The sequence below is a fragment of the Odocoileus virginianus genome, chromosome 2 (assembly GCF_023699985.2).
Source record: "Odocoileus virginianus isolate 20LAN1187 ecotype Illinois chromosome 2, Ovbor_1.2, whole genome shotgun sequence".
Lineage (NCBI taxonomy): Eukaryota > Metazoa > Chordata > Mammalia > Artiodactyla > Cervidae > Odocoileus > Odocoileus virginianus.
Window position 1 is genome coordinate 101,919,806 of NC_069675.1, and position 27,485 is coordinate 101,947,290.

Consider the following 27,485-nt stretch of genomic DNA (forward strand, 5'->3'; position numbering starts at 1 on the left):
ACACCAGGCTTCCCTGTCCATCACCAAGTCCCAGAACTTACTCAGACTCATGTCCACTGAGTCGGTGATGTCATCCAGCCATCTCATCCTCTGCCGTCCCCTTCTCCTCCTGCCTTCAGTCTTTCCCAGCATCAGGGTCTTTTCTAGTGAGTCAGTTCTTTACATCAGGTGACCAAAGTACTGGAGTTTCAGCTTCAGCATCAGTCCTTCCAGTGAATATTCAGGACTGATTTCCTTTAGGATGGACTGGATATTTACTATATAAGGAATCGGGAGCCCTGCAAATGAGCAGCTTTGTTTTTGCTTTCCGACGTGTGTGCCTGTTGTCTCCCCTCTTCCCGCCCCGCTGGGTGTCGCCTCCAGGGCTTGTTGGGAGGGGGGCATTCAGCCTCTCACCACTAGCGTAACATTCGCTGTAGGTCTCTTGTTTTTAAGATGTTCTTTCAAGTTGAGGAAATTCCCCTCTATCTCTTTTTTCCCCTAAGCTTTTATATTAAAGTGTTGAATTTTTTCCAAGTTTCTGCCTCAGTTGATGTGATCATGTGGTTTTTCTTCTGTAATATGGTAGTTTGCATTGATTGATTTTCAAGTATTGACCTGCCTTGCATCCCTGGGATAAACTTGTGTATAATTACTTTATATATTGCTGATTTCTGTTTGATAGTATTTTGTTAGAGAGTTTGGCCTTTGTATTTATGAGAGATATTGCTCTATAGCTTTCTTTTTTGTACTCTTTCTGATTTTGGTATCAGAATAACACTGAATTCTTAAAATGAATTGGACAATATTTTTTATTATTTTTTTGGAGGAGATTGTGTAGAGTTGGTGTTAATTCTTTAAATGTTGGGAGAAATTTGCTGATGAAACATTTCTCTATTAGAATTTAAAAATTACCCTTAATAGGGCTCTGTTATCTAATCATATTGGGTGAGTGGCATTAGTTTGTGCCTTTGAAGGAATTGTCCCATTTTGTTTAAGTTATGAATTTTATGTATGTATAGTTGTTCGTGTTAGTCAAGTGTTAGTCACTCAGTCATGTCTGACTCTTTGTAAGCCCATGGACTCTAGCCCGACAGGCTCCTCTGTCCATGGGATTTTCTGGGCGAGAATACTGGAATGGGTTGCCATTTCCTTCTCCAAGAGTTGTTTGTAGTATTCCCTTATCTTTTGACGTCATCATGATCTGTAGTGACAGCTGTTGTCTCATTCTCGACATTGGTACTTTGTGTCTTGTCTCTTTTTTGTTAGTCTTACTAAAATTTTCCTATTTTATTGATCTTTTCAAAGAAATGGATTCTTTTTTTAAAAATATACTTTTTTTATTTGGGTGCACTGGATCTTAGTTGTGGCACTTGGCATCTAGTTCCCTGCTCAGGGATCAGACTTGGGCTCCGTGCATTTGGAGCTTGGAATCTTAGCCACTAGGCCACCAGGGAAGTCCCAGAAATGGATTCTTACTTCATTTATTTTTCTATGTTGTTTTTCTTTTTCCAATTGCATTCAGTTTCTCCTCCATATTATTTTATTCTTTCTGTGTACTTTGGGTTTATTTTGTTCTTTATTAGTATCCTGGGGTGGGAACTTAGATCGATATAAGTATTTTCCTCTTTTCTAATGTAAACATTTAGTGTTGTAAATTTTCGTCTTAGTATTGCTTTAGCTGTGTCTCACAGATTTTGATATGTCATCTTTACATTTTCATTCAGTTTAGTTTAAAAATTTCCAGATCAGATAACCATTTCTCTGTTTAGTTTTATCAGTTTTTGCTTCATGTATTTTCCAGCTCTGTTGTTGAGTCCATACACAGAACTTTGTCTTCTTGAAAAACTTGACCCTTTTATCACTGTGTAATATGTCTTTCTGTACCTGATAAATTTCTTTGCTTTGATATCCACTTTATCTGATATAAATATATCCACTCTTGTTTTTTAATTTAATATTTCCACATAAGATATATATCTTTTTCATCTTTTTACTTTTAAACTAGCTATATATTTATATTTTAAGTTAAGTTTCTTGTAGACAGCGTATTGTTGGGTCATATTTTTCATCCACTCTGTCAGTTCTTTGTTTGGGGGAGGCGTATTTAGACAGCTTATGTTTAATGTAATTATATATATTATAGCTTACATATGCTGTTGCATATTGTTTATCCTTTCTATTTTTTATTTCTCTGGTTTCTTTTTCCTGCTTTCATGTGAGTTACTTATATATATTTTAGAATTCCATTGTGATTTATCTATAGTATTTTTGAGTGTGTCTCTTTGTATTGGTTTTTTGATGGTTCCTCTAAGTATTACATATATATAACTTGTTTCAGTCCACTAGGGTTGTCCTTTTATCAGTTGGAATGAAGTATAGAAATTTTGCCTCTCTTTTTCCTCCCCATGTATAATTACACATATATTTAAGTACATCAATGTATGTCACAATTTTTGCTTCACAGTCAAATGTAATTTAGAAAACTCAAGAGGAAAAGGAAAGTGTGCTGTATTTTTACTCTTTCTATTGTTCTTTATTTCTTCTTTCCTGATATTCCAATATTTCTTCTTTCATAGCTTACTTTCTGTTTGGAGGACCTTCCTTAGCCATTCTTTTAGGGTAGTTCTCCGGGTGAAAATTCTCTTAGTTTTCCTTCATCTGAGAATGTCTTGATTTTCCTTTCATTCCTGAAGGATATTTTCACTGGGTATAGAATTCTGGGTTGACAGTTCTTTTTTTTTCAGCACTTGAAAAAACGTGTGCCTCATCCTTCTGACCTCCATGGTTTCTGATGAGAAATCCACTGTCATTCGAATTGTTTTCTTCCTATAGGTAAGATGTTGTTTCTCTCTCGCTGCTTTCAAGAATTTTTTTCTTTATATTTCAGAAGTTTGATTATTATGTATTTTGGCATGAATTTCTTTAGGTTTATCCTGTTTGGGATTCACTCAGATTCTTAAATTTGTAGGTTTTTGTCTTTTTTGCCAATTTTGGAAATTTTTCATCCATATGTCTTTGAATATGTCTTCAGCTCTGCCCTCTTACTCTTTTCTTTCCAGGACTCTGTTGACATGAATGGTAGATCTTTTGTTATAGTCCCAAAGGTCCCTGAGACTTGGTTTACTTTTTTCAGTCTATTTTTTTCTCTGTTGCTCAGATTGAGTAATTTCTATTGATTGTTCTGTCTTCCAGTTCACTAGTTCTTTCATTTGTGCCCTCCATTCTGCTGTTGAGCCCATCTATTAAGTTTTTACTTTCAGTTACTATATTTTTCACTTCTAAAATGTATGTTTGGTTCTGTATATCTTCTGTTTCTTTGCTGAGGTTTTTTTTTTTCTCATTTGTTTTGAGTGTATTTTTACATCTATTGAAGCATTTTTATGATGGATGCTTTAACATCTGTGTTATCTTGGTGTTTATTGATTGTCTTTTCTCATTCAACTTGAGATTTTCCTGGTTCTTGATATGACAAGTGATTTTTTTATTGAAACCTAGACATTTTGGTAGTATACGAGCCTCTGAGTGTTATTTAAATCTTCTGTTTTTATTGGCCTGCTGTGACCACCCTTCGGCAGGGAGAGGGTTGGGGAACTGCCCCATTATTGACAAATAGGGTGAAATGCAAGTTCCTCACTGGGCCTTCATTGACACCCAGTGGAAGCGGGCTCCTTGTCCCAGCTGGGCTGCGCTGGGAATTCCAGCTGCCCCTGGGCCTCCACTGATACCATCTCGTCTGAGAGACAGGGGAGGCTGTGTTACGGCTCCCAGTATGGTCTCTACTGATACAGTAAGGGTCGATCTCATTACTTCTGAGTGCTGGTAAAAGTGCTGATTTTTCACAGAGATGCACTCTAGCCAATAAAGGGAAGGGGATCTTTTTTACCTCTGGAATTGAAGCCCAGGCTTCCTTCAGTAATCTTTTCGGACATTGCATGATTTGGAAGTTTTATTATTACTGCAGGGTGGGTGTGAAAGTTCCTGCTTTCACACTTGGCTCACCTGGCTCTCTCTAATGCCGCCTCAGCAATGGTCTGGGCACCTCATTATAGACTGGTGAGGGTGGAGGTCTAGGCTCCCCACTGACCTCCGCGCATTAATACTAGTGGAGGTAGGGCTGCAGTCTTTTTTCTTTCTGTGGTGTTAGTAGAATGGTTTTGGCTGTAAGTTTCCTACCTGGTTAGGCTGTACCTTTCTTGGCCCTGTTACTAGGGAGAGCTTTAAAAATCTTTCCTATTGGCACTTCTGGGTTGTTGGCATCTCTAGAACCAAGGATATATGAAGCTTAAAAGAAAACCCAGAAAAGAAAACCTGTTGTATTGTTCTTCAGGTTCCAAGATCCCAGCAAGTCTGCCTTCTTCTCTCCACCTTTCAGAATCTTCTAGGTTTGCCTTATATATGATGTCCAGGGTTTTTAGTTGTGCTCAGAGGATGAATGAAAGAAGGTACTCCTATTCCATCTTTCTGAAAGCTGAAGTCTTTGAGTTAATTTTTACATATGGTGTGAGGTAAGAAAGGGTTGAGGTTCTTATTACCCACCGCTGATGTCCATTTGTTCCCCTACCATTTGTTGAAAAGGCAGTCCTTTTCAGTAGAATTACTTTGGTACTTTTGTCAAAAATCAGTTGACAGATGTTCTTTCATTTCAGGAAAAATTTCTGGGGCTACAGTTTTAAATGTTAGTTATATTACATTGTTTTATTTTTGTTTTTCAGACATTCCAATTGTTTAAATGTTGACTCTCCTTTGCCTGTCTTCTGTATGAATTTCTCTTTTACCCATCTTAAAACTCATTCCTTATTTCATATTTTTTCTCTTCGCTCATTTCACTCTGAAATTCCTTTTCCCTTGCTATAATTTCAGTCATATGTATTTTCCCTTGGACTTATCTGTTATCTCCTCATAATTTCGGAGATGATTTTGTTTTTTCTCTGTAACTTTATTTCTTAGATGATTTTGTCTTCTTTTTCAATTTCTCTCCTAAGTTTGCTTAGCTCTCATTTCATATCACCCAGTTGTCCACACATTTTTATTTTGAGCTTTTGAATTTGATTTGTGGTGTTTTTTTCTTATCAACAACTGTTTGTTTAATTATATTTAGTTCATGTTGGAAAGTTTTAGTCTGCTTTGCAGTTTTTTTGTTTTTTTTTTTTTGTGGAGTATTTTTATTACCTGAAAGATTTTCATCCTCATTTTCTGTGCTCTTATGTAGAAACTTTGTGTGGATGTTGGGTTCATTTTTCTGATAATGAGGAAGTATATTACAATTTATTGGACCAAAAATTACATGTGATTTTGGGAAGAGTAGGGGAGAGGTTTAGGCAGGTTAGTTGGATTCTAGTTCAAGAACACCTTCTTATGTTAGTACAATGAAACCCATTTTCTTTTTCAGTGGTATCTAGTGGAGGGTGTTTATCTATTCTAATTCTAGATCTTCTCTGGAGGACCCTGGATCTCGGACACTTGTTTCTTCTTTCCTTCCATCACTGAGCCACTGAATTCACATCTCTCATTGTCTTCTCAAGTTTGCCACCTACAGCGCTGTGTACTTTCAGGCCCTTCCTTTCAAGCCCCAGAAGCAACACCCTGACCTAGCAGGTTTCAAACCTGTTCTCAGTGTTTCCCTGCCTGGGCAGGGAAGGGGTGGTGTGGGGCTTTTTTCCTGTGGGTGAACCAGTTGATGTTTCTGTGTTCAGCATCACTAGGACCCACCTCACTCTCCCTTCTCCACACAGTCCCTGCCTGATTCTTCAGGTCAAAGTTTGCTTTCCCACTGACATGTAAATTCAGGTTTGTAGTTTCCTTATTTCCTGTATGCTGGAGGCATGCACTGTGGATGATTTTATCACCTCTCCTTATCAACCATGTGGGTCATGGAGCATGTAGAGAGAAATTTAAATTTGAGTGTGACTGTCAGCCTCTTTTTAGTTTCTGCTGGATTTGTAGTTATGGCCACATTACATTTCTAATTTTCTTTTTTCATTTTCTTCTTTCTATCCTTCACTCCCTTCCTCCCTTCTTTCTTCACTCCTTCTTTCCTTCTTTGATAAACTTTTCTCCGCCCCCCCCCCCCCTCAGTTCAGTTCAGTTCATAGGGTACTAAAGTTTCAACTTTGGCGTTCTTACCTTTTTATTGTATCTTTTTCTGTGTCATTTTGTTCTTATTTATTATTTCTTTTCTTCTGCTTTCTTTGTCTTTATTGTAATCTCTTTCCCCACTTATTAGTTGAGTACTCAGCTGTGACACAAGCTTTCCTACTTTGCTAGGGTGTTTAAGGCTTTAACTATCACTCTAAGAATTACTTTAGTTTTATTTTACAAGTTATGAAACATCATATTTTTACTTCTAAATCTTTTCCAAGTTTCATTATGATTTGATTCATTAGTTATTTATAAGTTCAGCTTTGAATTTACAAATAACAGAGATTTCTTTAAAATTTTTCTGTTGATTTCATTATTTTTTCTTGTATTTTATCACTCTTTGTATTTCAGGTCATCCATTTGGCTTTTTTTTTGCCTTCTGCATGAAGAACTTTTTTTTCTAATCTCTTTTACTAAGATCTCATGGCAGTGAAGGGCTTCCCAGATGCCACTAGTGGTAAAGAATCCGCCTGCCAGTGTAAGAAACGCAGGTTCAGTCCCTGGGTCAGGAAGATCCCCTGGAGTAGGAAATAGCAATTCTCGCCAGTATTCTTGCCTGGAAAACCCCATGGGCAAAGGAGCCTAGCAGGTCACACTCCATGGGGCTGCAAAAAGTTGGACACAACTGAGCACCTGAGCCCTTGGACGGTGGTGTTTGTTGCTGTTCAGTTGCTCAGTTGTGTCCAACTTTTTGTGACCTCATGGACTGCAGCACGCCAGGCTTCCTTGTCCTTCACTGTCTCCTGGAGTTTGCTCAAACTCATGTCCATTGAGTCAATAATGTTATCCAACCATCTCATCTTCTGTTGCTCCCTTTTCTTCCTGCTTTCTGTCTTTCCCAGCATCAGGGTCTTTTCCAATGAATCGGCTGTTCGCATCAGGTGGCCAGAGTATTTTAGCTTTAGCCTCAGCATCAGTCCTTCCAATGAATATTCAGGGTTGATTTCCTTTAAGATTGACTGGTTCAATCTCCTTGCAGTCCAAGGGACTCTCAAGCCTTCTCCAGCACCACAATGTGAAAGTATCAGTTCTTTGGCGCTCAGTCTTCTTTCACATCCATACCTGACTACTAGAAAAATCATAGCTTTGACTGTATGGACCTTTGTTGGCAAAGTGATGTCTTTGCTTTTTAATACACTGTCTAGATTTTGCCATAACTTTCCTTCCAAGGAATAAGTGTTTTTTAATTTCATGACTGCAGTCACTGTCCACAGTGATTTTGGAGCCTAAGAAAATAAAATCTGTTACTGCTTCTACTTTCCCCCTCTTCTATTTGCCACGAAGTGAAGGGACCAGATGCCGTGATCTTAGTTTTTTGAATGTTTAGTTTTAAGCCAGCTTTTTCACTCTCCTCTTTTACCCTCATCAAGAGGCTCTCTAGTTCCTCTTTGCTTTCTGCCTTTAGAGTCGTATCATCTGCATATCTGAGATTATCAATAACTTCTCTGGGCAGTCTTGATTCCAGCTTGTGGTTCATCCAGCCCAGCATTTTGCATGATGTATTCAAACCAGTCAATCTTAAAGGAAATCCGCCCTGAATATTCACTGGAAGGATTGATACTGAAGCTGAAGCTCCAGTACTTTGGTTACCTGGTGTGAAGTGCCTACTCATTGGAGAAGACCCTGATGCTTGGAAAGATTGAGGGCAGGAGGAGAAGGGGGGCGGCAGAGGATGAGATGGTTGGATGGCATCACTGACTCAATAGACATGAGTTTGAGCAAACTATGGCAGTTAGTGAAGGACACGGAAGCCCAGGGTGCTGCAGTCCATGGGGTCTCAAAGGGCCAGATATGACTGAGCAACTAAACAACAATGAACTCTACATATAAGCTAAATAAACAGGGTGATAATATATAGCCTTGTCATACTCCTTTCCCAATATTTCTCTCAGTTTGCCTGAAACATCTTTTCGAATTGTTTGTAGAAGTAGTTTCAATTGGTATGAAATTCTGGGTGGTTAGTTATTTCCTCTCAGCCTTTTGAGACTGTTCCACTGTCTCCTGCTTCCTGCTGTTTTCTGTTGAGAAATTAATCATTAGTCCAAGTTGTTCCTCTGTGTTCCTCTGTCTTCTTTCTTTGGCTGCTTACATAAAAACCTTTTGATTATGGAAAATTAAAACACTGAAAGTAGAGACACAAGTATAATGAAGCCCCATTTGCTGTCACGAACCCTCAAAGTAATAATCCATGTTTTTGCCAGTTGTGTTTCACTTGTGTATCTCCTTTTTTTTCTTTCAATCACTTTAGGTTTAACTGTGTCTGTAAGCATCTCTAATAATTAAGGATTTAACAATCACAATAGCATTATTACACTTACACAGTTGATAATAATTTTTTCAGTTCAGTCGTGTCTGACTCTTTGTGACCCCATGGACTGCAGCACACCAGGCTTCCCTGTCCATCACCAACTCCCAGAGCTTGCTCAAACTCATGTCCATCGAGTCAGTGATGCCATCCAACCATCTCACCCTCTGTCATCTCCTTCTTTTCCTGCCTTTGATCTTTCCCAGCATCAGAGTATTTTCCATTGAGTCAATTCTTTGCATCAGGTGGCCAAAGTATTGGAGCTTCAGCTTCAGCATCAGTCCTTCCAATGAATATTCAGGACTGATTACCTTTAGGATTGACTGGTTTGATCTCCTTGCAGTCCAAGGGACTCTCAAGAGTCTTCTCCAACACCACAGTTCAAAAGCGTCAGTTCTTCAGTGCTCAGCTTTCTTTATGGTCCAGCTCTGACATCCATACATGACTACTGGAAAAACCATAGCTTTGACTAGCTTTGACCTTTCTCAACAAAGTAATGTCTCTGCTTTTTAATATGCTGTCTAGGCTGGTCATAGTTTTTCTCCCAAGGAGCAAGCATCTTTCAATTTCATGGCTACAGTCACCATCTGCAGTGATTTTAGAGCCCAAGAAAATAGTCTATCACTGTTTCCATTGTTTTCCCATCTCTTTGCCATGAAGGGATGGGACCAGATGTCATATCTTAGTTTTTTGAATGTTGAGTTTCAAGTCAGCTTTTTCAGTCTCCTCTTTCACTTTCATCAAGAGGCTCTTCAGTTCCTCTTTGCTTTCTGCCGTAAGGGTGGTGTCATCTGCGTATCTGAGGTTATTGATATTTCTCCTGGCAATCTTCATTCCAGTTTGTGCTTCATCCAGCCTGGCATTTCACATGATGTACTCTGCATATAAGTTAAATAAACAGGGTGACAGTATACAGCTTTGACATACTCCTTTGCCAATTTGGAACCAGTGTGTTGTTCCATGTCCTGTTCTAAGTGATGCTTCTTGACCTGCACACAGATTTCTTGAGTTCACATTTTACCAGTTATCTGAAAAATAGCTTTTTACAGCTGGAATGTTTGAATCAGGATCCAAGCAAGATTTGCTCATTTGACCTAGCTTAATCTGTCTTTGTCTGTTTTACTCTGTGATTATTTTATGCATGCCATTTATTTGTTGAAATACTGTAGAATTTATCCTGTTAAACATTCTGGATTTGGTTGATTGCCTCATGGTGTCCCGTAGCACATTTCTCTATCCTTAGGATTCCTGTTATCTGGTAATTAGATCTAAAACAGGCCTTCTGAACCTTGGCACTGTTGAAATTTTGTTGGTGGTTGGCTGTCTTGTGTGTTTTAAGCTGTTCAGCTGTGTCCCTGACCTTTCCCTTCTAGATGCCAGTAGCATACTGTAGTTATGACAACCAAAACAAACAAACAAACAAATGAACAAACAAAAAAAACAGTCTCTAAACATTGCCAGGTATTCCTTAGGAGGTGAAATCACCCTTGTCTGTGAACCACAGATCTTGGATCTGATCAGAGAAAAGCTCTAGGGAAGCTTCGTAGGGGGTTGTGTGCTTCCTCTCACATTCCGTCAGGAGCCACATAGTATCTACTGTTTTCCTTTGGGCAGTATTAAGATTGATCAGCGGATTTTGCCCGATCCATCCAGGGTAAGTTTCTCCACCAGCTTTTCCCCTAGTGAGCTGGTAGGCATTGATGATTGTCACCCAAATTTGTGATTTTATTTGATATTGTACAGTTGTGAATTATAATTCCATTGTGCTTTCTGAATTATTCCAACTTTTTCTATTCCAACTATTCCAACTTTTTCTGTAAGAAAGAACTTTCTTCATCAATACTAATAAAAACAAGGATAATCTGAATGCAAAATGATAGCAAAGTTGAATCTGTTTGCATTTGTCCCCAGTATCAAGCCTTCAGCCTTGCCTCTGCCTTGCTCGGTCTTGTCCCCACAGGGTGATTCTTCAGCTCAGCCTCAGGTTCTTAATCTGAGTGCTGGAGACACTAACACGCGTCAGTAAGTTCTGTCGTGAGGGATGAAGCACCTGGGCCAGCCCGCACATGGTTGTTTTCAGTGAACATCCTGTTCCTTTCTTTATCCACACCTCCAATGACCCATATCTGGTCATCTGGCTTGATTGTCTTCTGTTTCAATGAATTTTTTGTTACTGTCAGTTCTCTTTTTTAAATAAACTGTTTCCAACAATGAATCTCCTTAGTTGGGTGTAGCTCTTGTTTCGATCCTCTCCTTGTTTTCCTGGTCTGTTTTGATTCACTGATGAGTTATGTTGTTGTCATAGTAAATTTACTTCAGGAGAAGTATTTCCATCCAGGCTCTGGCATCTTTGTTCCATTTCTTTTAAGCAGAAAAAAACAACTTCGTTAAGTGTATATTGGTTCCTTTCCCCCAGTTTACTTGTCCTTCAGTTTGCTTACTTGTTATTCTGGAAGAGTCTGAAAAGCTGTGGTTTTAAATTTATAAATGTTTTCTTAATTTAAAAGTTATACATGCTCCTCACAGAAGAAAATATTTTAATGTTAAAAGTATAATGGAGAGAATTAAAATTGTTACTGGAAAGCCTTTCAGAGACCATAACAGTTCCTGTTATTTTGGTGTTGTTTCTCTCCCTGTATATGTTATTTTTCATAGTTGAGTCTATCTGGTATATACAAGTGTTAGCCTTTTTTTTTATTCACCTTATCATAAGCTTTTGTCATTTAAACTATTTGTATGGGCTTTTTAATATTCATAGTATGATGTTTCCCGTAGATGTTGCATACTTAGTTGATCTCCTGTGGTTATATGTTTCATAGTTTTTATTATTGTAAAAGAACTTATTACAAACACCTTTGTGAATACAGATGTTTGTGTGCTTGATTTCCTTAGGAGATAATTTTGTACAAATGAAATCAATAAACAATTGTTTTAGGGCTTTAAATAAGTATCGCCCAGTTGCTTTCTTAGAAGATGATACTATATAATTTATGCCTTCAGCCAAGGAATTGAATGGTGCCGGGTGGTGGCAGCTGACAGTCCACAAAACACTGTAGCTGCTGCGGCTCTAGCTAGTTTCACATTCAGCCCAAGGTTGTTTTCTCTGGCTTGTCCATTCATTCTCTGTAGGACTTCAGAGTGGCCAGCAGTTGGGGAAGAAGACTGGAGGGTTCTGCTTATATGCTTCTTCCAACAAGTAAAAGTGAGGTGGATGGTGGGCATTGGCTCTGAGTCACTGCACTGTCTCCCTGGTACCCCTGGGGTCTCAGGAACCATTACTTGAAAAATTGAAACATACCTTAGGATAGTTAAAAATGAAGCACTGCTGTGAGAAACATACTCTGCATGAAGACCACAATCTACTTAAAAAGCACAGTGGTCACAGCCATTTTAACCCTGGGGAGTTTGGTTTATGGCTGCCAAGGGGGAGAGGGGTACTGAGTGCAGAGGATGCCCTTCCGGGACGGGGGAGCCGGGGGTGAGGCAGACGAGGGCAGTGCCACGTCCTCCCTGGGTCAGCGTCCTGTGCAGTCAGGCCTGCCTGACCAGCGGGCTCTGTGGCTGCAGGCCAGACGGGCCCCCCTCCTTGCTGCCTGCTGGCCCCGCCTGAGCCGCCTGCAGGGCAGAGGCAGCTTTCACTGGGCAGCCCGGGATACCTTTTCTTGGGGTGTGAGCCATGAACGTGGATGGGAGCACCTACTGGCCCTGGTCTCTGGGGCTGACAGTCTTAGAACATCCAGATCAATGGCCCCTATGGAGGCAGGGGGCTTCCCAGGTGCAGTAGTGGTGAAGGATTCGCCTGCTAATGCAGGAGACACAGGAGACTTGCGTTTAATCCCTGGACTGGAAAGGTCCCCTAGAATAGGAAATGGCAACCCACTCCTGTGTGCTTGCCTAGGATTCCATGGATAGAGGGGCCTGCAGGTTACAGTCCGTGGGTTTGCAAAGAGCTGGACACGACTGAACACTTACACACAGGGAGGCAGAGGTGTCCACAGCCAGGGACGCTCACCAGGCTTGGTGCTGCTCCCCAGAGACCCTGGCGGAGGGAGAGGTGAGGAAGGGTCTCTGGGTCTTTGCAGCAGACAGTCAGATCCTCAGAGCTGGTTCACCCCGGCATCACCCACCTCAGCGGTGATCTGGCTGTGATCAGACAGGGCCTCATGTGAAGCTGTGTTCTTGGCCTCACGCCCTTCCCTGTATGGGTCCATGAGCCTGTGGGGCTGGAGCTTGGAGGGTATTGCCCAGGGGTGACCTGCATGGTGTGGGTTTATGAGTTGCACCCCTAACTTGGTGGCCTTTGTGCTTGTAGGTGGTAATGTGGATCTGGAAAGCCAAGCAGAAGGAAAGAAGGAGGTGGAAGCTGATGATGTGATGAGGAGCGGCCCCCGACCCATTGTCCCGTACAGCTCCATGTTCTGCTTAAGCCCCACCAACCTGTGAGTCTTGCCACCAGCCCATGTCCTGCGCTGTCTCCTAGTCCACGGCCTGTGATCCATGTGCACATGAGAGCAGGTGTGCTAGACATGACCCAGCCCGTTACGTGCATCAACATCTTGATAGATCATCACAACTTCCCACAGAGTACATTCTGCTGTTGCCTCGCTTTGCCGATGAGGACATGGAGCCACAGGGAAGGCTGGAGTCCAGACATACAGCCCACCCGTCTCAGTGGCAGAGCTGGGGTTTAAACCCAGACAGGCATCCCAGGGCCTTGCTTTTAACCCCCACTGCAGCCACAGGTCACCTCTGTGCACACGCACCCGGTTTCATGCTGCATTGACACCTTCCACTGGAGCCCACGGACATGCGTTGCAGTCCTCACATGTCACTCATCCACATACCACTCCGGCTGCTTCATTAGCTCGACCAGTGTTCAGACGGTGTTCTAGGTGCTGGGAACCACAGTGATGAGCAGCAGCGATGAGAGTCTGTCCTCTAAGCTACGGGCAAGTGGAGAGGCAGGCAGCAGACGGGGCACCAAGGTGGGGACATAAGGCACTACATGGTGGGAAGGGCCAGGAGGAAGCACAGAGCAGAGACTGGAGGTGTGCACGGTGGGGCTGAGGTGGTGAAGTGGGATTGGAGCCCACGGAAGGAGAGGGAAGCCCGCCAGGCAGGGGTGCAGGCAGATCACATGTGGAACTCTCACCACGGGGCCGGGTGCAGGCAGATCACATGTGGAACTCTCACCACGGGGCCGGAGCAGCAGCGTCTGAGGGACCCCCGCCTTGTCCCTTTCCCGTGTGTCCAGCCCCTCTGCCCTCGGTCATCTAGCAGTCTGTCCACCAGCTCTTGCCGCCCGCCCTCCCCTCCTTCCTCTGCTCAGCACACCAGTGTGGGGAGTTCGCTCTTCAGGGGTTGGGCGTGAGACGGCGGTAGAGACAGGTATGGCCCCTGCCTCCAGCACAGACTGGTGTGTCCATCACGTGACTACGGCGTGGGTAGGTCGGGCAGGGAGGTCTGGTGTCTGGGAGCCTTCCTGGAGGGAGGGAGAGATCTCGGCTGAAACCTGAAGGGTGGGAGGCGGGGTGAAGAGGGAGGAGACAGTGTTCCTAGAGGGCGGACAGAGCTTGCGATGGTCTCGACGTGAAAGACCTCGGGCTCCAAACAGCTGAAGGCAGTTGGGTGAAAAAGCACAGAGGCAGACAGGGCTGATGTGTGTTCTGTGGAGAAGCGGGATGACGTGAGAACCCAGAGGAGCTGGAGAGGCTGTGGGGGTGAGTCTCAGGCAGACTGCACTGGAGCCCTTAGGTGGAGAGAATGGAGACGAGACAGAGAGACCGTTTGGAAGGTGGTTGTGGCAATTGGATGAGGGTGGTCAGAGTGGAGAGGTTCGGGAGTGAAGTGCTTGGAGAGAAATTTTAGAGGCAGAATCTGCAAGATTTGATGGCAAAGTAGAGATGGAAGGGGTGGAATTGTGAAGGATGACAACCAGGGTTTCTGCTTGATGACTGGAGGCCTGGCTGAGCCCGGGAGCCCGGGGAAGCTGGCAGGTGGCATGTGGCCAGCGGAACTTCAGGGTCTGAGGAGGGGTGGAAACTCAGCCACAAGATGAACTGGTAGTGTTGTTTTGAAGAAAAGGGGCTGGGACAGAAGAGAGCCTATGATGGAGCGTCGTGGGGGTGGAAGGAAAGCGTCTCAGTTTGGAGGGAGAAGTACCAGCAGGGCACTCGGGGGCTTGGAAGAGCAGCTTGGGGAGTGGGGGGCTGGAGCTGGGCCATGGCGGTTGGGACGAGAAGCAGACAGGAAGGGACAGAGACGTGGTGTCCCTGAGAACATGGTGTTGGTGAGAGGAGAGGTGGCAGGGGCTGGTGGGCGGAGGGCGAGCCCGTGGAGGCAAGAGGGGCTCTGAGAGCACGTCTCTTGAGGGGGCAGAAGTGACGTCTGTTTGATGTGCTTGTCACCCAGGCTTGGCTTCACTGTCCCCCTGAGAGGCCTTGCTGGTCTCTTGGTCACTCTCTCCTGCTATGTCGTAGTATTTGTCAACGTCTGAGCATCTCCTGTCGATTTCTGTTTGCACTGTTTACTGGTGTCTTGGTTGCCACTGTGTCCCAGTCCAGGATGTACCTGAACAGACCAGAATAGTCGTCGGTGGTGCTGACTAGCGAATGGAGGCAGACAGGTGACTGAAGGGCAGGTGTGCACACGCGTCTCTGGGAGCTCAGTCGAGGGCGCCCAGCACTGGCGTTCGAGAAGGGCTGCTCGGGGACTGTTGGTGCTCGGCTTCTACCCCACCCACAGCAGAGCTGGAAGCCTGTCCAGGGCATGGTAGCCCCACAGCACGTAGACAGGCAGGCCTGGCTGGGCCCCAGTGGAACTTAATGTAGCAAAAGGTCCAGACCAATTTGGCCTGCGAGCGATGGTGGCTGGCCCTGCCTGGGGTTTCTGCAGCCTTCCACCATTCCCATTCACTCCCAGGAATTTGGTCCCCATCAGTCAGCTGGCTGCTGTCACCTGAACAGAGGGACATTTAGCAGAACTCAGCCCTTTCTATGGGGAGGGGCCAGGCAAGCCCTCCATAAGCCTTTGCTGACCCGTGCTTTGCCTTCCAGGCTCCGCCGCTTCTGCCACTACATTGTGACCATGCGGTACTTCGAGATGGTCATTCTTGTGGTCATTGCCCTGAGTAGCATTGCCCTGGCCGCTGAGGACCCTGTGCAGACAGACTCACCCAGGAACAACGTGAGTGCTGCTGTTGGGCTGTGGGGGGGCTGGTGCCGTCAGGGCCCTGTCTGCCCCTCAGAGTGTGGGGCTGAAGGTCTGGGGACACGTCCAGGATGCAGTGAAGACCATTACTGCAGGGGCCCCTCCCGTGGGACGCTGGCCAAGCCTCCCCTCACTTCCCCATGACCCTTGCCCACAGGCCCCAGGCCGCTGGGTTATCTGTTCAGGCTCCTGGAAGAAGACATGGAGTTGCTGAACTGGCCCCAGCTCAAGCTTCCTGCCTTGCCCTTGAAAAAAGCCTCTTTGTGGTTCCAGGTGCTGAAGTACATGGACTACATCTTCACGGGTGTCTTCACCTTTGAGATGGTGATAAAGGTGAGACGTGTGGTTGCCTTGGTGACTGCAGGGCTTTGCTCATTCCCCCCTCATGATTGAGATGAAGGCATGGGGCAAGTGTGCCCTGGGCATGCACACACGTGTGGGTGACGAGCTCACCTGCAGAGGTTGTGTTTTGTGGAGACATGAGGTCACATTTGCTAAGGGTTCCCCACAGTGTTATATCAGCCTCAGGAGAGCTCGTGAGCGCTGGGCCTGGTCTCCACTACCTGCTGACAGAGACCCTTCTCTCTGGGGTGGACAGGCTTCCCCTCCTGTGTGGTAATGAGCCCAGGTCATGCGGGGTTGTCTCAGCAGAGAGGGAGGCCAGGACCTCAGCTGGAGGAAGGAGAGTGAGGACAGGGCAGTGGCCTCAAGGCTCAAAGATTGCAGCAGGTGGGCGGAGAGGACTCCCTGGTGCTTGACTGCAGATGAAGCACGACCATGCCGCGTGGCCCCGGTCCTCTCGGTGTTGCCGAGGGCCTGTGTGCGTCCCCACAGGTGCAGCTCGAGGAGGGAGGGGGTGCTTGCATGGTGGCTCAGGGTGGCTTCTGTGTATGCTCACTTCACTTCTCTTGTGAGTTCCTGGGGGAAGTGTTACTGCATTTTGCAAACAAGGACACTGAGGCCCAGAAACAGTAAGACGCCTCCAGAAGTCACCGCTGCAGAGGGGCAGCTCCACAGCACCTCCTCCTGCCAGCGGGGCTGACCCTCTGAGGGTCTGCAGGCGGTAAGCTCCGGGCAGGTGTGCCTGCAGCCCAGGGAGGAGACTCATTCAGGCTCCAGAGGAACTGGAGGCCCGGCAGGCTCTCAGCCAGTCTTGGCCATGCAGAGTCACTGGGGTCAAGGGCATGGAGATCCAAATGCCTGTTGAGGCTTTAAGAGGCCATTAACTGAGCCATGTCTGCTCCCCTGACAGGACGTGACCTGAGCCGTGACCCCTCCCCTGACAGGACGTGACCTGAGCCGTGACCCCTCCCCTGACAGGACGTGACCTGAGCCGTGACCCCTCCCCTGACAGGACGTGACCTGAGCCGTGACCCCTCCTCTGACAGGACGTGACCTGAGCCTTGACCCCTCCCCTGACAGGACGTGACCTGAGCCGTGACCCCTCCTCTGACAGGATGTGACCTGAGCCGTGACCCCTCCCCTGACAGGATGTGACCTGAGCTGTGACCCCTGCCCTGATAGGACGTGACCTGAGCCGTGACCCCTCCTCTGACAGGATGTGACCTGGGCTCTGGCTCCTCACCTTGACAGACACGACCAGGACCGTGTCCTTTCCCTTGACAGGATGTGACCTGAGCCATGACCCCTCCCCTGACAGGACGTGACCTGAGCCGTGACCCCTCCCCTGACAGGACGTGACCTGAGCCGTGACCCCTCCTCTGACAGGATGTGACCTGGGGTCTGGCTCCTCACCTTGACAGACACGACCAGGACCGTGTCCTTTCCCTTGACAGGATGTGACCTGAGCCATGACCCCTCCCCTGACAGGACGTGACCTGAGCTGTGGCTCCTCACCTTGACAGACACAACCGGGACTGTATCCTCTCTCCTGGGGGGACGGAACATGAAACAGCATCCTTCCTCTCACCACAGGTCTCTGGGCTGTGACCCTGCCTTTCTTTTCCGAAATATTCTGTTCCTTAAAGTGTGTTGTTCCCCTAAAGATGATCGATTTGGGACTGCTGCTGCACCCTGGTGCCTACTTCCGGGATCTGTGGAACATTCTGGACTTCATTGTGGTCAGTGGGGCCCTGGTGGCGTTTGCCTTCTCGTAAGTACCTGGGTCTGCTCTGACTTGCTGGACAGCACCCCCAGAGCTGTGATGAGTGTGGGGGGGTGGGGGAGGAAGGGGTGCCACGGCCACCATGCTGTCTCTCGTCAGTCCCTGTCTGCTGGGGGCTGGCTGTGGGGCTGGGAGGACCTCAAGGCTCGTCATCCCTGACACACCCTGTGGTTCTGAAATTGGATAGGCAGTCTCTGGCTTAAGGCATCTGCCTCTTGCGTCCTATAGAAAACTCTTGGTGCCCTGAGGAGGCTGCACTGCTTGGTCAGCGAGGGCAAGCGGGTGCAGCTGGGTGTCTCCCCTACTGGGCGGCTCCTCTGTTTCCTGCGGCTCCCTAGTGAGCAACACTCAGCCCTGTGTGGCTGGGCCTAGATTGGCTCCCTTAGACCCTGCACGGTGGTGGGTGGGGGCTTGGGTGGAGCTGGGGGCAGATTCTGGGGAGGTGGCTGCTTACCCAGACCAAGATGTAAGTAAGCTTCTGATGGACAGCGAGCTCTTGGGTTGGGGTCGTTTCTGAGCCCACGGGGAGGCCTCCTCACTGACTCTCTTCTCTTTGTCTCCTGTTGCTGGACTCTCGGTAGGAGCTTCATGGGGTAATGCCTTCCCTCTGTCCCCTCACACTGCCCCGCATCACAGCACGCCGCGACCCCACGTGGGCCGTTTCATCACCATGCCTCACCTCTGCTCATTTCCTCCACCGCCTGGGCTGCATGCTGTCAGGAGCCATGTCCCCCGGCCACATGTCCCCACCTCACCTCTGGGGGCTGGGTTGGGGGCTGGGGCTGGGCATGGCCCCCCCTTGGTGAGCAGGGCATCCTGACTGAGTGCTGGAGGCTGGGCACCTGGGTCTGGAGGGCAGTGCCCATGCTGGCTGGGAGCTGTGTGACCCCAGCTGCCAGGATGTTGGACATCCTGAGATACTTTCCCACTTGTCTCCTCTGGAAACAGGGCTTTCTTTGCTCTTTCCTTTCCACACTTCCCTGAAATGCCCAGCATCTCTGACCCTCACTGTTATAAAGCAAAATTCAACCGAGTGAATCTGAAGGGTTTATTCAGTGATTTGTGAAACAGGCAGCATCCCATCTAGTAGTTAGAAAGGCTGTACATGGTGGAAACTGTGTAAAATGGAAGGCCTTTATAGACAGGGAGCCAGATAAGGTTTTAACAAGAGGGAAGAAAGGATTGCTTCAGGCAGTGTTACCTCAGTGGTGCTCACTAGGTGATTCCAGAAATTTCATTCCTGGGAAAGGTTAAAACTACAATTAGGTCTTGGTCTGCTCTCCTGGGGGCAAGTGGCTCCACTTTGGTCCTGTTTCTTTTTATTTTTCCTTCTTCTCCTTCTTCATTTTCCTCCTCCTCCTTTCTCTCCCTCTTCCCCTCCTTTTTTTTTTTTTTATAAACGGTTCTCCCCTTCTGATCAAACTGTCAGGCCAACTGAGAGATGTGATTAAAAGTTTAGATGTGTCAACTGTGCCGACTTAAAAAAAAAAAAGCACAATGTGAGAGCTGCAAGTTAAGTTCTATTTGCGGCAAAATGAGGACTATATCATGGGAGACAGCATTTCAGATAGCTCTGAGAAACTGCTCCAAAGAACTAGGGGGAGAGGTCAGTAAATATGTGATTTTGGAGAAGGGGAACACATGAAATCAAGCACATATGTTTTGCAGAAGTTTTCTGCTAGTGATGAGGAGCAGCCATCGCCGTGAAGTGTTTTAGTGCTTTTCTAGATATGAGGAGATGCAAGCACTGGGCTCGTAAGATCTGCTCCTGGAAATATCTGTCTGAAGAGCTGTTCTGACAGTTTTTGCTAGAGCACCGAGGGCCTCATTTGTGCTCTCCACCTGGAATTCCTTTCAGGGGGATGTTGAAAGTCAGCAGCTGCAGCAGCACATGATTTAATCCTTGCAGAGGTAGATGCCAAGTGCCAATTTGTTGACAACTGAAAAAAATTTACAACCTGCACGTTGAGAGTTACCTTGTATTTGGCTGACAAAGCTGAGGACTTAAGCCTGGGACACGATATCTCAGATAACTCTGAGAGACAGTACCAAAGACGCAAGGAGGGAGCCATGAGCCACGATATGTAGGAGTTTTTGCAACAGAGACCTGGTAGTCAGAATATCAAAAGATTACTGTTATTTGAAGAAAACCAGGCATCTTAAGGAATTTAGTGCTTTCCTATATATGGGAAATACAAGAGTCTGGGCTCACTGAAGTAAATTCTTTGATGTGTACCTCAGCTATCTGGGGCCAGTATCCTCCCCTTCTCCTCCTGAGTCTCCTCGGGGTGTCCCATTGAGGGGGGCTGGCTCACTGCTAGATGGGGGACATCCTGCCTCCACCCCAAATTCCCCCAGGGCTCACTGTCAGCTGTAATGTGATGGCTTCAAGGCTGCAGCATCCTTTGTTTACTGATATGGCAGGCAGTACTTTTTATTCACAGGTGTTAGCACCATGCTCAGCTCCCGTTGTGTAGTTTTTGCAGCTTTGATCTTAGACATGGTATCTACAGGTCATGATGTATTTGTTTAACCCCTATGACATTCACACAGATCACAGTTTTAGGTTTATAATCCTTATGTTGGTCATTTTCTTTGCTTCGACATTCCAGTCAGAATGGAGACCACTTACTTAGTGGCTATCAGCTACAAATATGTATTTAATGTTTTTGAGAGAATATAACAGACATATCAGGGGCGTTATAAACAGGATAATTCCTAATGTTTGAAGTGTATTTTGGAGTCATGGTCCCCAAGACCCAAACCAATCAAAGAAAGATCCCATGAAGAAGTCACAGTTTTGAGCCAAGTATCTTGCTCAGTGATCTGATTTAACTGATTTTCAACTTCCCCAGAAGTGTCGATCTAGGTACTGTAGGTGGTGTTGGCCAAAGCATAGACAACCTATTGCTCTGCTAAAGGTAACTGAAGGCTATCCTATTATTAGGACCAACCTTGGCCAGAGTCTAAGGGTGTCTCCTGGGAAGCGGATGTCTTAGGAGGGACCTCTGCCGTGTCTTCAAGAGTTAAGGAGAGGTTCTGATCATACCTTGTGCGTATTTGCTCCTGACCAAGTGATGGACGTATTCGCAGAGTTTACTGTGTTTACCCGTTTAAGCCAGGGGTCACTTAGGCTTTTAATGTACCTGAAAAGAGAATCTCCTCTCATGAAATAAGGAGTCTCCCTAAATGTCTTGCAAAGACAGGTACTGCTGTGGGGTTTCCTAGTGAGTGGAGATAAACCACATCTACCCAGTTGGGGTAGATTGGAATCAGCCCCGGGCAGAGCAACAGGAGTGAGGCAGCCCCAGCCTTGGTGCTGGGGATTTGGGGCTGGTCCAGCACGAGCCTGCTAAAACCAGCAGGGGCCTGGCCTGCTGGACACTGTCGCAGGGGCCCTCTGAAGCCTGCTGCCCCTCTCTGCTCCAGGAATTGAGAAAACAGTGTAGGGGATCAGACCAGAGAAGGGGATGCTGAGGCTTCTTCAGGTCTGAAATATTTATTCAAGGTTCAAGTCCCTGAGGTTCACTGCCATCTGCGTAAGCGAGGAGGACCTGGTGCAGTTTCTTCCAAGGAGATTTTGGGGCAGTCTTTGTTCTGATTGATTTCAAATTAGAAGGGTGGAAGAAAACTGGAAACATGGGTTTGGTAAGTCAGAGCCAGATATTTGAGGAAATAAAGAATTCAGGATCCAGGCAAGTTTGTAGGTACATAGCAAAACCTCAGAAATAATTATTAGGACTAGAATCTAATATCTGTGGAGGGGCAAACATATTTTTTCTCTCTACAATTCTCCCTTTCTTTTAAAAAACCAAAGATAATCACAGTAAAAGTAATTTGTTTGTGTTAGATTTGTATTATTTATGTAAGTGCTGCAAGAAGAGTGACTGATCACATAAGTTCTTTTTAAGACTGCTTTGTTGCTGCTAATTTTCATAAGGAGTTTCAGACTGAACTCTCAAAAGCCTTCAAAGCCAGGAAACCAAGCCAAGAACATGGCCATCAGATTTTACCTACAACCCCTTGTCAGTGAAAGCCTTCGTCATATGGCCAGTGTTTCCAGTTGTGTCCTATAGAAGGAGAATAGGTTCTTATTGAACTTAGGCAAATAAATATATTATCATGGAAGTAAGAGTACTCATTGAAATACTCTGAATTCTGAAGGAATCAGGGAGAAAAAGTAAATGTTTCATCTTTGTTCACAAAGGTATATCTTACCAAATTGTTGATAGCTTAAGGGACAAGATTTCTTTAAATCTGGAAGAACGTTAATGAACCAGCAATATTTTAGACACATAATCATAACAATTATAGTCATCCTACATACGATTTTTGCCATCTTGTAGAAGTCTCACCACCAATGTCTCTATGTAAATTGAGTCATATTAAAAGCCCCGTGGTGGGTGAAAGACCAGTGGGGTTTGCCGTGGAGCCAGGAAGAACCAGGCAGCCAACTGTTTAATTTACAGCCACTGTTAGTCCGTTTTAATGTTTCTGAGGCAGGAGCAGATGCTGCCATGTTACAAGGGTAGAGGGTGGGCAGTGAAGGGTCATTTTTGGCAGAAGAAGAAGGGACTTCACCCACATGTGCCATGGCATTGATAGATTCTGCTGCTGTTGCCTTTGCGTGACAGTCAACCGGGCGCTTCCCTGACGTCAGGCTCAGTCCTGGTGGTGTGAACCCTCCCCTCCTTCCATCAACAGGGAAAGGCAGTCAGGCCAGCCCTTCCAGAAGACTCCGTGGTGATGGGCATGGGTCTGCACTGCTCATAGACTTGCACGTGCTGCCTGGGCTGGGGCTGCCATCCTGGTGCCCACCTACCTTTACTCCCACTGGGGTCTTGGCATGGTGTCTGGAGGACTCTGGTGTGGGGTGGGTGGGAGTGCTGAATGATGGGATCTGAGGGGATGAGCTCTTCCCACCCAGAAGCTCAGCTCTCCCTGGACACCAGGTGCTGCTGACCTGGCCCCAGCTCGTGTCCGCTCAGGCAGCCTGTTGGGGGAGACGCACTGGCCTGTGGTGTCTGCAGGACCAAGGCTGTCCTGTCCCCAGTTGTCTGGGCACAGGTGTGCACCCTACCTGTCTACATGGGTGGCTTCTCCCTTCTAGAGGCTCCAAAGGGAAAGACATCAGCACCATCAAGTCCCTGAGGGTCCTGCGTGTGCTGAGGCCACTCAAGACCATCAAGCGGCTGCCCAAACTCAAAGTGAGAGTCTGGAGTGGGGCCTGGAGGGGGGTGGGGGCTGTGTGTGTACATGTGTACATATATGTGTACACGTGTATAGGTAGACTTCACGTGTGTGTGCATGTGTGTGCACACACGTACGTGTAGGCCTGCATTGTGGGGTGCACATGTGTATCTTGCCTGGCCCCCCTGCAGCTTCCCGTGTGGGGTGGGGACGAGCAGAGCTGAGGGGAGGCCCCCACGAGGGAGGCCCTGCAGTATGTGCATGGGATGGGCTCTCAGCTCTGTGACCATCTCCGACGGGGCTCCTCTCTGCATGTCCTGTGAGGCCCTTCTTCCTCTACTCAGGGGCACCCATGGGACCAAGTCTTTTATCAGCAGCTGTAGTGCAGGGGTCAGGGTCACGGGGAGATGCCGGGAGAGCAGGGGTTGGGGGATATGGCTTTAGAATTGTGCCGCAGTCTAATTGTTGCTGAGCTTGTGCTTAAATTCACTGAATCCTCCAAGACTATGCAGTGAAATGTTAGGAGTGCCTTTGACCTGCAGGCTGGGGAGACACTAAGCGATGTGAGGTTCTGGGGGGTGGTTTGCTTAGAGCCCATGTTGAAGGGGCGGCTCGGGGGTGACTAAGGCACTAGGGGCAGGGCTGCCAAGGCAGCTGCCTATGTGTGGAGTATGCCCTGCGGGTCTTGAGAGCCGGTTGCAGATTGGCCTCTGTGCACAGCCAGCAACAACCAGACCAGGGCAGCAGGGAGAGGTTCACTGGAGAACAGGCGGCCTGGGCAGTGGGAACAGCTGGTAGTCCCCTCTGGTTCACGCACATGCCCCAAGTCCTGCCCTGAGGTGGCCTCAGCATCGCCAGTTGTCTACCCCATCGCGAATGCCCCTGTTGGGCAGAAGCCAGGCACTGTCCTCAGCTTAGCCCTGTGCCTTCCCTCCATGTTGGCCTGAGGCCTGGCTGAGTGGCCTAACACTGGCGCCAGCCCCAGGTTCTCTGTGGTGGGGGGCCCCTGCCCACACCACCTCTTCTAGCACCTCCTGCCCACCCATCCAGTCCAGGAGGACCCTCCTGGTCCCCGGTCCAGACCCTTCCGGGTCCTGGGCTGGCCCCGCCCCCTCACAGCCCTGCCCCTCCCCAGGCTGTGTTTGACTGTGTGGTGAACTCCCTGAAGAACGTCCTCAACATCCTGATCGTCTACATGCTCTTCATGTTCATATTTGCTGTCATCGCGGTGCAGCTCTTCAAGGGGAAGTTTTTCTACTGCACCGATGAGTCCAAGGAGCTGGAGCGGGACTGCAGGTAAACCGGGCCCCTCCGCTGTCCCTAGCGCCGTGCCCGGGCCCTTCCTGCCTGCACACCTCGGGGAGCTCAGTGTGGCCTCCGCTGGCCGCTGTGTCAACGCTCAAGGTCCAGGCTGGGCCCTAAGGTCAGGGGGCCACCCCAGGGCTGAAGCCACTTCCTCATCACTGAGGCCTCGGCCCCGGCTGAGCAGACAAGAGAAGTGCCTTCAGGGAGGGGCGGGGGGGAAGGCTGGTGGCTGTGTGAGCGCTGTCCTGGACACTGCACAGAAAGGGAATCGTGTGGTCCGCAGTACCCGGCTCCTGCCGCTGCTGCTGTCCAGGTCTCTGCTGCTGTGGCCCAAGCGGTCTCCCTCCCCTGACAGTTGGATGTCATTCCTTCTATAGTCATACCTCACTGAGTGGATCTGCTTACCTGTTGGTGGACATTTGGTTGTTCCCACGTTTGGGCTGCTGTGGTTACTGCTGCTTTGAATATGTGTGCAACTTTTTCTGTGCACAGGTGCTCTCATTTCTCTCGAGGATAAGCCTGGAGGTGAGGTTGTTGGGCTGCGTGGTGATTCTCTTCGTCAGTTTCAGGAGCTGCCAAACTGTTTCCCACCAACAGTGTCTGAGAGTTCTGATTTCTTCACGGGCTTGCCAGCACTGTTATTTTCCTTTTAAAAAGATGTAATTATAGCCATCTTAGTGGGGATAAAGTGGCATCTCATTGTGGTTTGATTTGCATTTCCTTGATGATGCATGATGTAGAGCCTCTTTTCATGTGCATATTGACAATTTGTATATCTTCTTTGCAAAAATATCTATTCAGATCTTTTACCCATTTTTTAAATTGAAATGTTCATCCATTTTATAACTGATTGTAATAGTTGTTAGTATAGTGCTGATAGAAAGCCCCTTATCAGACAGATGGTTTTCCGTCTTTAGTTCCATTTTGAGTGTTGATGATTTCCTTTGAAAAACAGAGCTTTCCATTTTGACGAAGTCCAATTTATCTTTTTTTTCTATGGCCCCCTATATTTTCTTCTACGAGTCTTATAGAGTTACTGCTTACATTTAAGCCTTTGATCCATTTTGAGTTAATTTGTACGCATGGGGTGAGATGGGCTCCACATCCATATTCTTGCCTGTAGATACCCAGTGGTTTCAGCACCATCTGAATGAAGAGATCATTCTTTCTCCCCTGAATGGACGACCCTTTTCAAAAGTCGGTTGACTGCAGACACGGAGGTTTGTTTAGATCCTTTGTCTTTGACCTCTGGCTCCCTCTGTGTTCCCACCCCCAGGGGCCAGTATTTGGACTATGAGAAGGAGGAGGTGGAAGCTCAGCCACGGCAGTGGAAGAAATACGACTTCCACTACGACAACGTGCTCTGGGCCCTGCTGACTCTGTTCACTGTGTCCACGGGTGAAGGGTGGCCCATGTGAGTGCTGCCCGGCTCCCCACGGCTGCTCAGGCGAGAGAGAGGGGCAGCTGGGGTGGGGAGCTCAGACTCTGCACCTGTCACTAAGCAGACACGCCCTGGGCTCTGTGCTTACTGGTGAGAGGAGCCCTGCCTCTGGGAGTGGGCAGCCTGGAGGAGGAGGAAAGCCCAGAGCACAGTATCACGAGCTCCTAAAAGTCCTCGCTCAGTGGCAGGGCGCTGGAGGGAAGAGGAGCCCTGCAGCATCACCCCGAGCTGGCCGCTGCCTCGTTAAGGGGAGCCTGAGGGACGCATGTGTTCAGTGCCACACTGGATGGCAGGGGCTTCCTTTAGGGCTGAGAGGACCATCCCTCAGAAAGCAGGATCGATGCTCTGCCAGGAGACTGCTGAGCCCAGGGCTTCCTGACAACGGTGAAGATGGGAATGGGTCGGTGACCTGGTGTGAGACGGGAGAGAGCTGGGCAGCACAGGACTGCTGGGCCTCTCCCACTTCTCCCTGGAGGGGTAGGACCTCAGGCAGCCAAGGCCTCCTCCTGGTGGCCCCCAGCAGCCCCGAGCACAAGCCCTTTGGAAGGGGCAGCCTGCTGCTGGGAGACATGGTTCTCTGGGGAGCAGGCCTGGCCGTGCGCGGCCCCATCCCTGGCTCAGCCACAGAAGCCCTCCTGTGACGCGGGTCTCGTCTTTGCTGGGACCATGTCCTCCTGGGCTCCCCTGATGTTTGGTGTTGGCTCTTGGCCCAGGGTGCTGAAACACTCAGTGGATGCCACCTACGAGGAGCAGGGCCCAAGCCCTGGGTACCGCATGGAACTGTCCATTTTCTACGTGGTCTACTTCGTGGTCTTCCCCTTCTTCTTTGTGAACATCTTTGTGGCCTTGATCATCATCACCTTCCAGGAGCAGGGGGACAAGGTCATGTCTGAGTGCAGCTTGGAGAAGAACGAGGTGGGACTCCCTGCCTCTCCATCTCCAGGCAACTCCCTGGTGGGCAAAGTGATCAGGGCCCTTGGGCCTCCCTTCTGCGTGGGGACCACTGACCAGCATGTGGTGGGGAGGGCTGCTTGGAGAAGGCCTTCTGTCATCAGGGCTCTGTGTGTGGCTGGGGGAGGGGGTGTGCAGGGGCTCCAAGGGGTTCAAGTTCTCACCGCTCCTTTCTCCCCCGCAGAGGGCTTGTATCGACTTCGCCATTAGCGCCAAACCGCTGACGCGGTACATGCCCCAGAACAAGCAGTCGTTCCAGTACAAGACGTGGACGTTCGTGGTCTCACCACCCTTTGAGTATTTCATCATGGCCATGATAGCCCTCAACACAGTGGTGCTGATGATGAAGGTGCGTGAGGCCTGCATGGTGGACCACAGGTGCCCATGGGCATGGGGACTCGACTCCAGCCCGGTGGAGAGCCCGCCTCCTCCTGGGGTGTGAGCAGCAGTGATACCACCCTGAGTGCTGATCAGCTGGGGTTGCCTATGCAACCCTGATTCCCTGGTCGTCCGTGGGCTGAGATCGTAGGAAGCTCCTGGAAGACACAGGGGGTGCAGGGAGGGGTGTCCCAGCATGGCAGGTGTGTCTGCCCGCTGTGCTCTGACAGGAGGTCTTCATGAGCCCCATGGGGTGTGTTGGGGCAGCTGAGTCCATGGCCAACAGCACCTCTTCCTTGGGCAGTTCTATGATGCACCCTACGAGTATGAGCTGATGCTGAAGTGTCTGAACATCGTGTTCACATCCATGTTCTCCATGGAGTGCGTACTCAAGATCATCGCCTTTGGAGTGCTGGTACGTGCCGTAGCCCCTCCCGGCCTTTTGGTGTCTGTGTTCTGGC

The 27,485-nt window shown here is 48.0% G+C and overlaps 1 protein-coding gene across 6 annotated transcripts in view; it reads left to right on the forward strand.

Moving 5' to 3' along the window:
• CACNA1B (calcium voltage-gated channel subunit alpha1 B) overlaps positions 1–27,485 on the forward strand; it is a 203,301-nt gene that overhangs the window by 132,305 nt on the left and 43,511 nt on the right. For all 6 annotated transcript variants that reach the window (XM_070456799.1, XM_070456779.1, XM_070456783.1 and 3 more), the window contains 10 exons: positions 12,738–12,864; positions 15,481–15,610; positions 15,908–15,967; positions 17,641–17,747; positions 22,870–22,966; positions 24,085–24,245; positions 25,531–25,668; positions 26,409–26,610; positions 26,831–26,995; positions 27,329–27,439. In XM_070456799.1, coding sequence (XP_070312900.1) covers positions 12,738–12,864; positions 15,481–15,610; positions 15,908–15,967; positions 17,641–17,747; positions 22,870–22,966; positions 24,085–24,245; positions 25,531–25,668; positions 26,409–26,610; positions 26,831–26,995; positions 27,329–27,439 — 1,298 coding nt within the window. The remainder of the gene's footprint in view (positions 1–12,737; positions 12,865–15,480; positions 15,611–15,907; positions 15,968–17,640; positions 17,748–22,869; positions 22,967–24,084; positions 24,246–25,530; positions 25,669–26,408; positions 26,611–26,830; positions 26,996–27,328; positions 27,440–27,485) is intronic.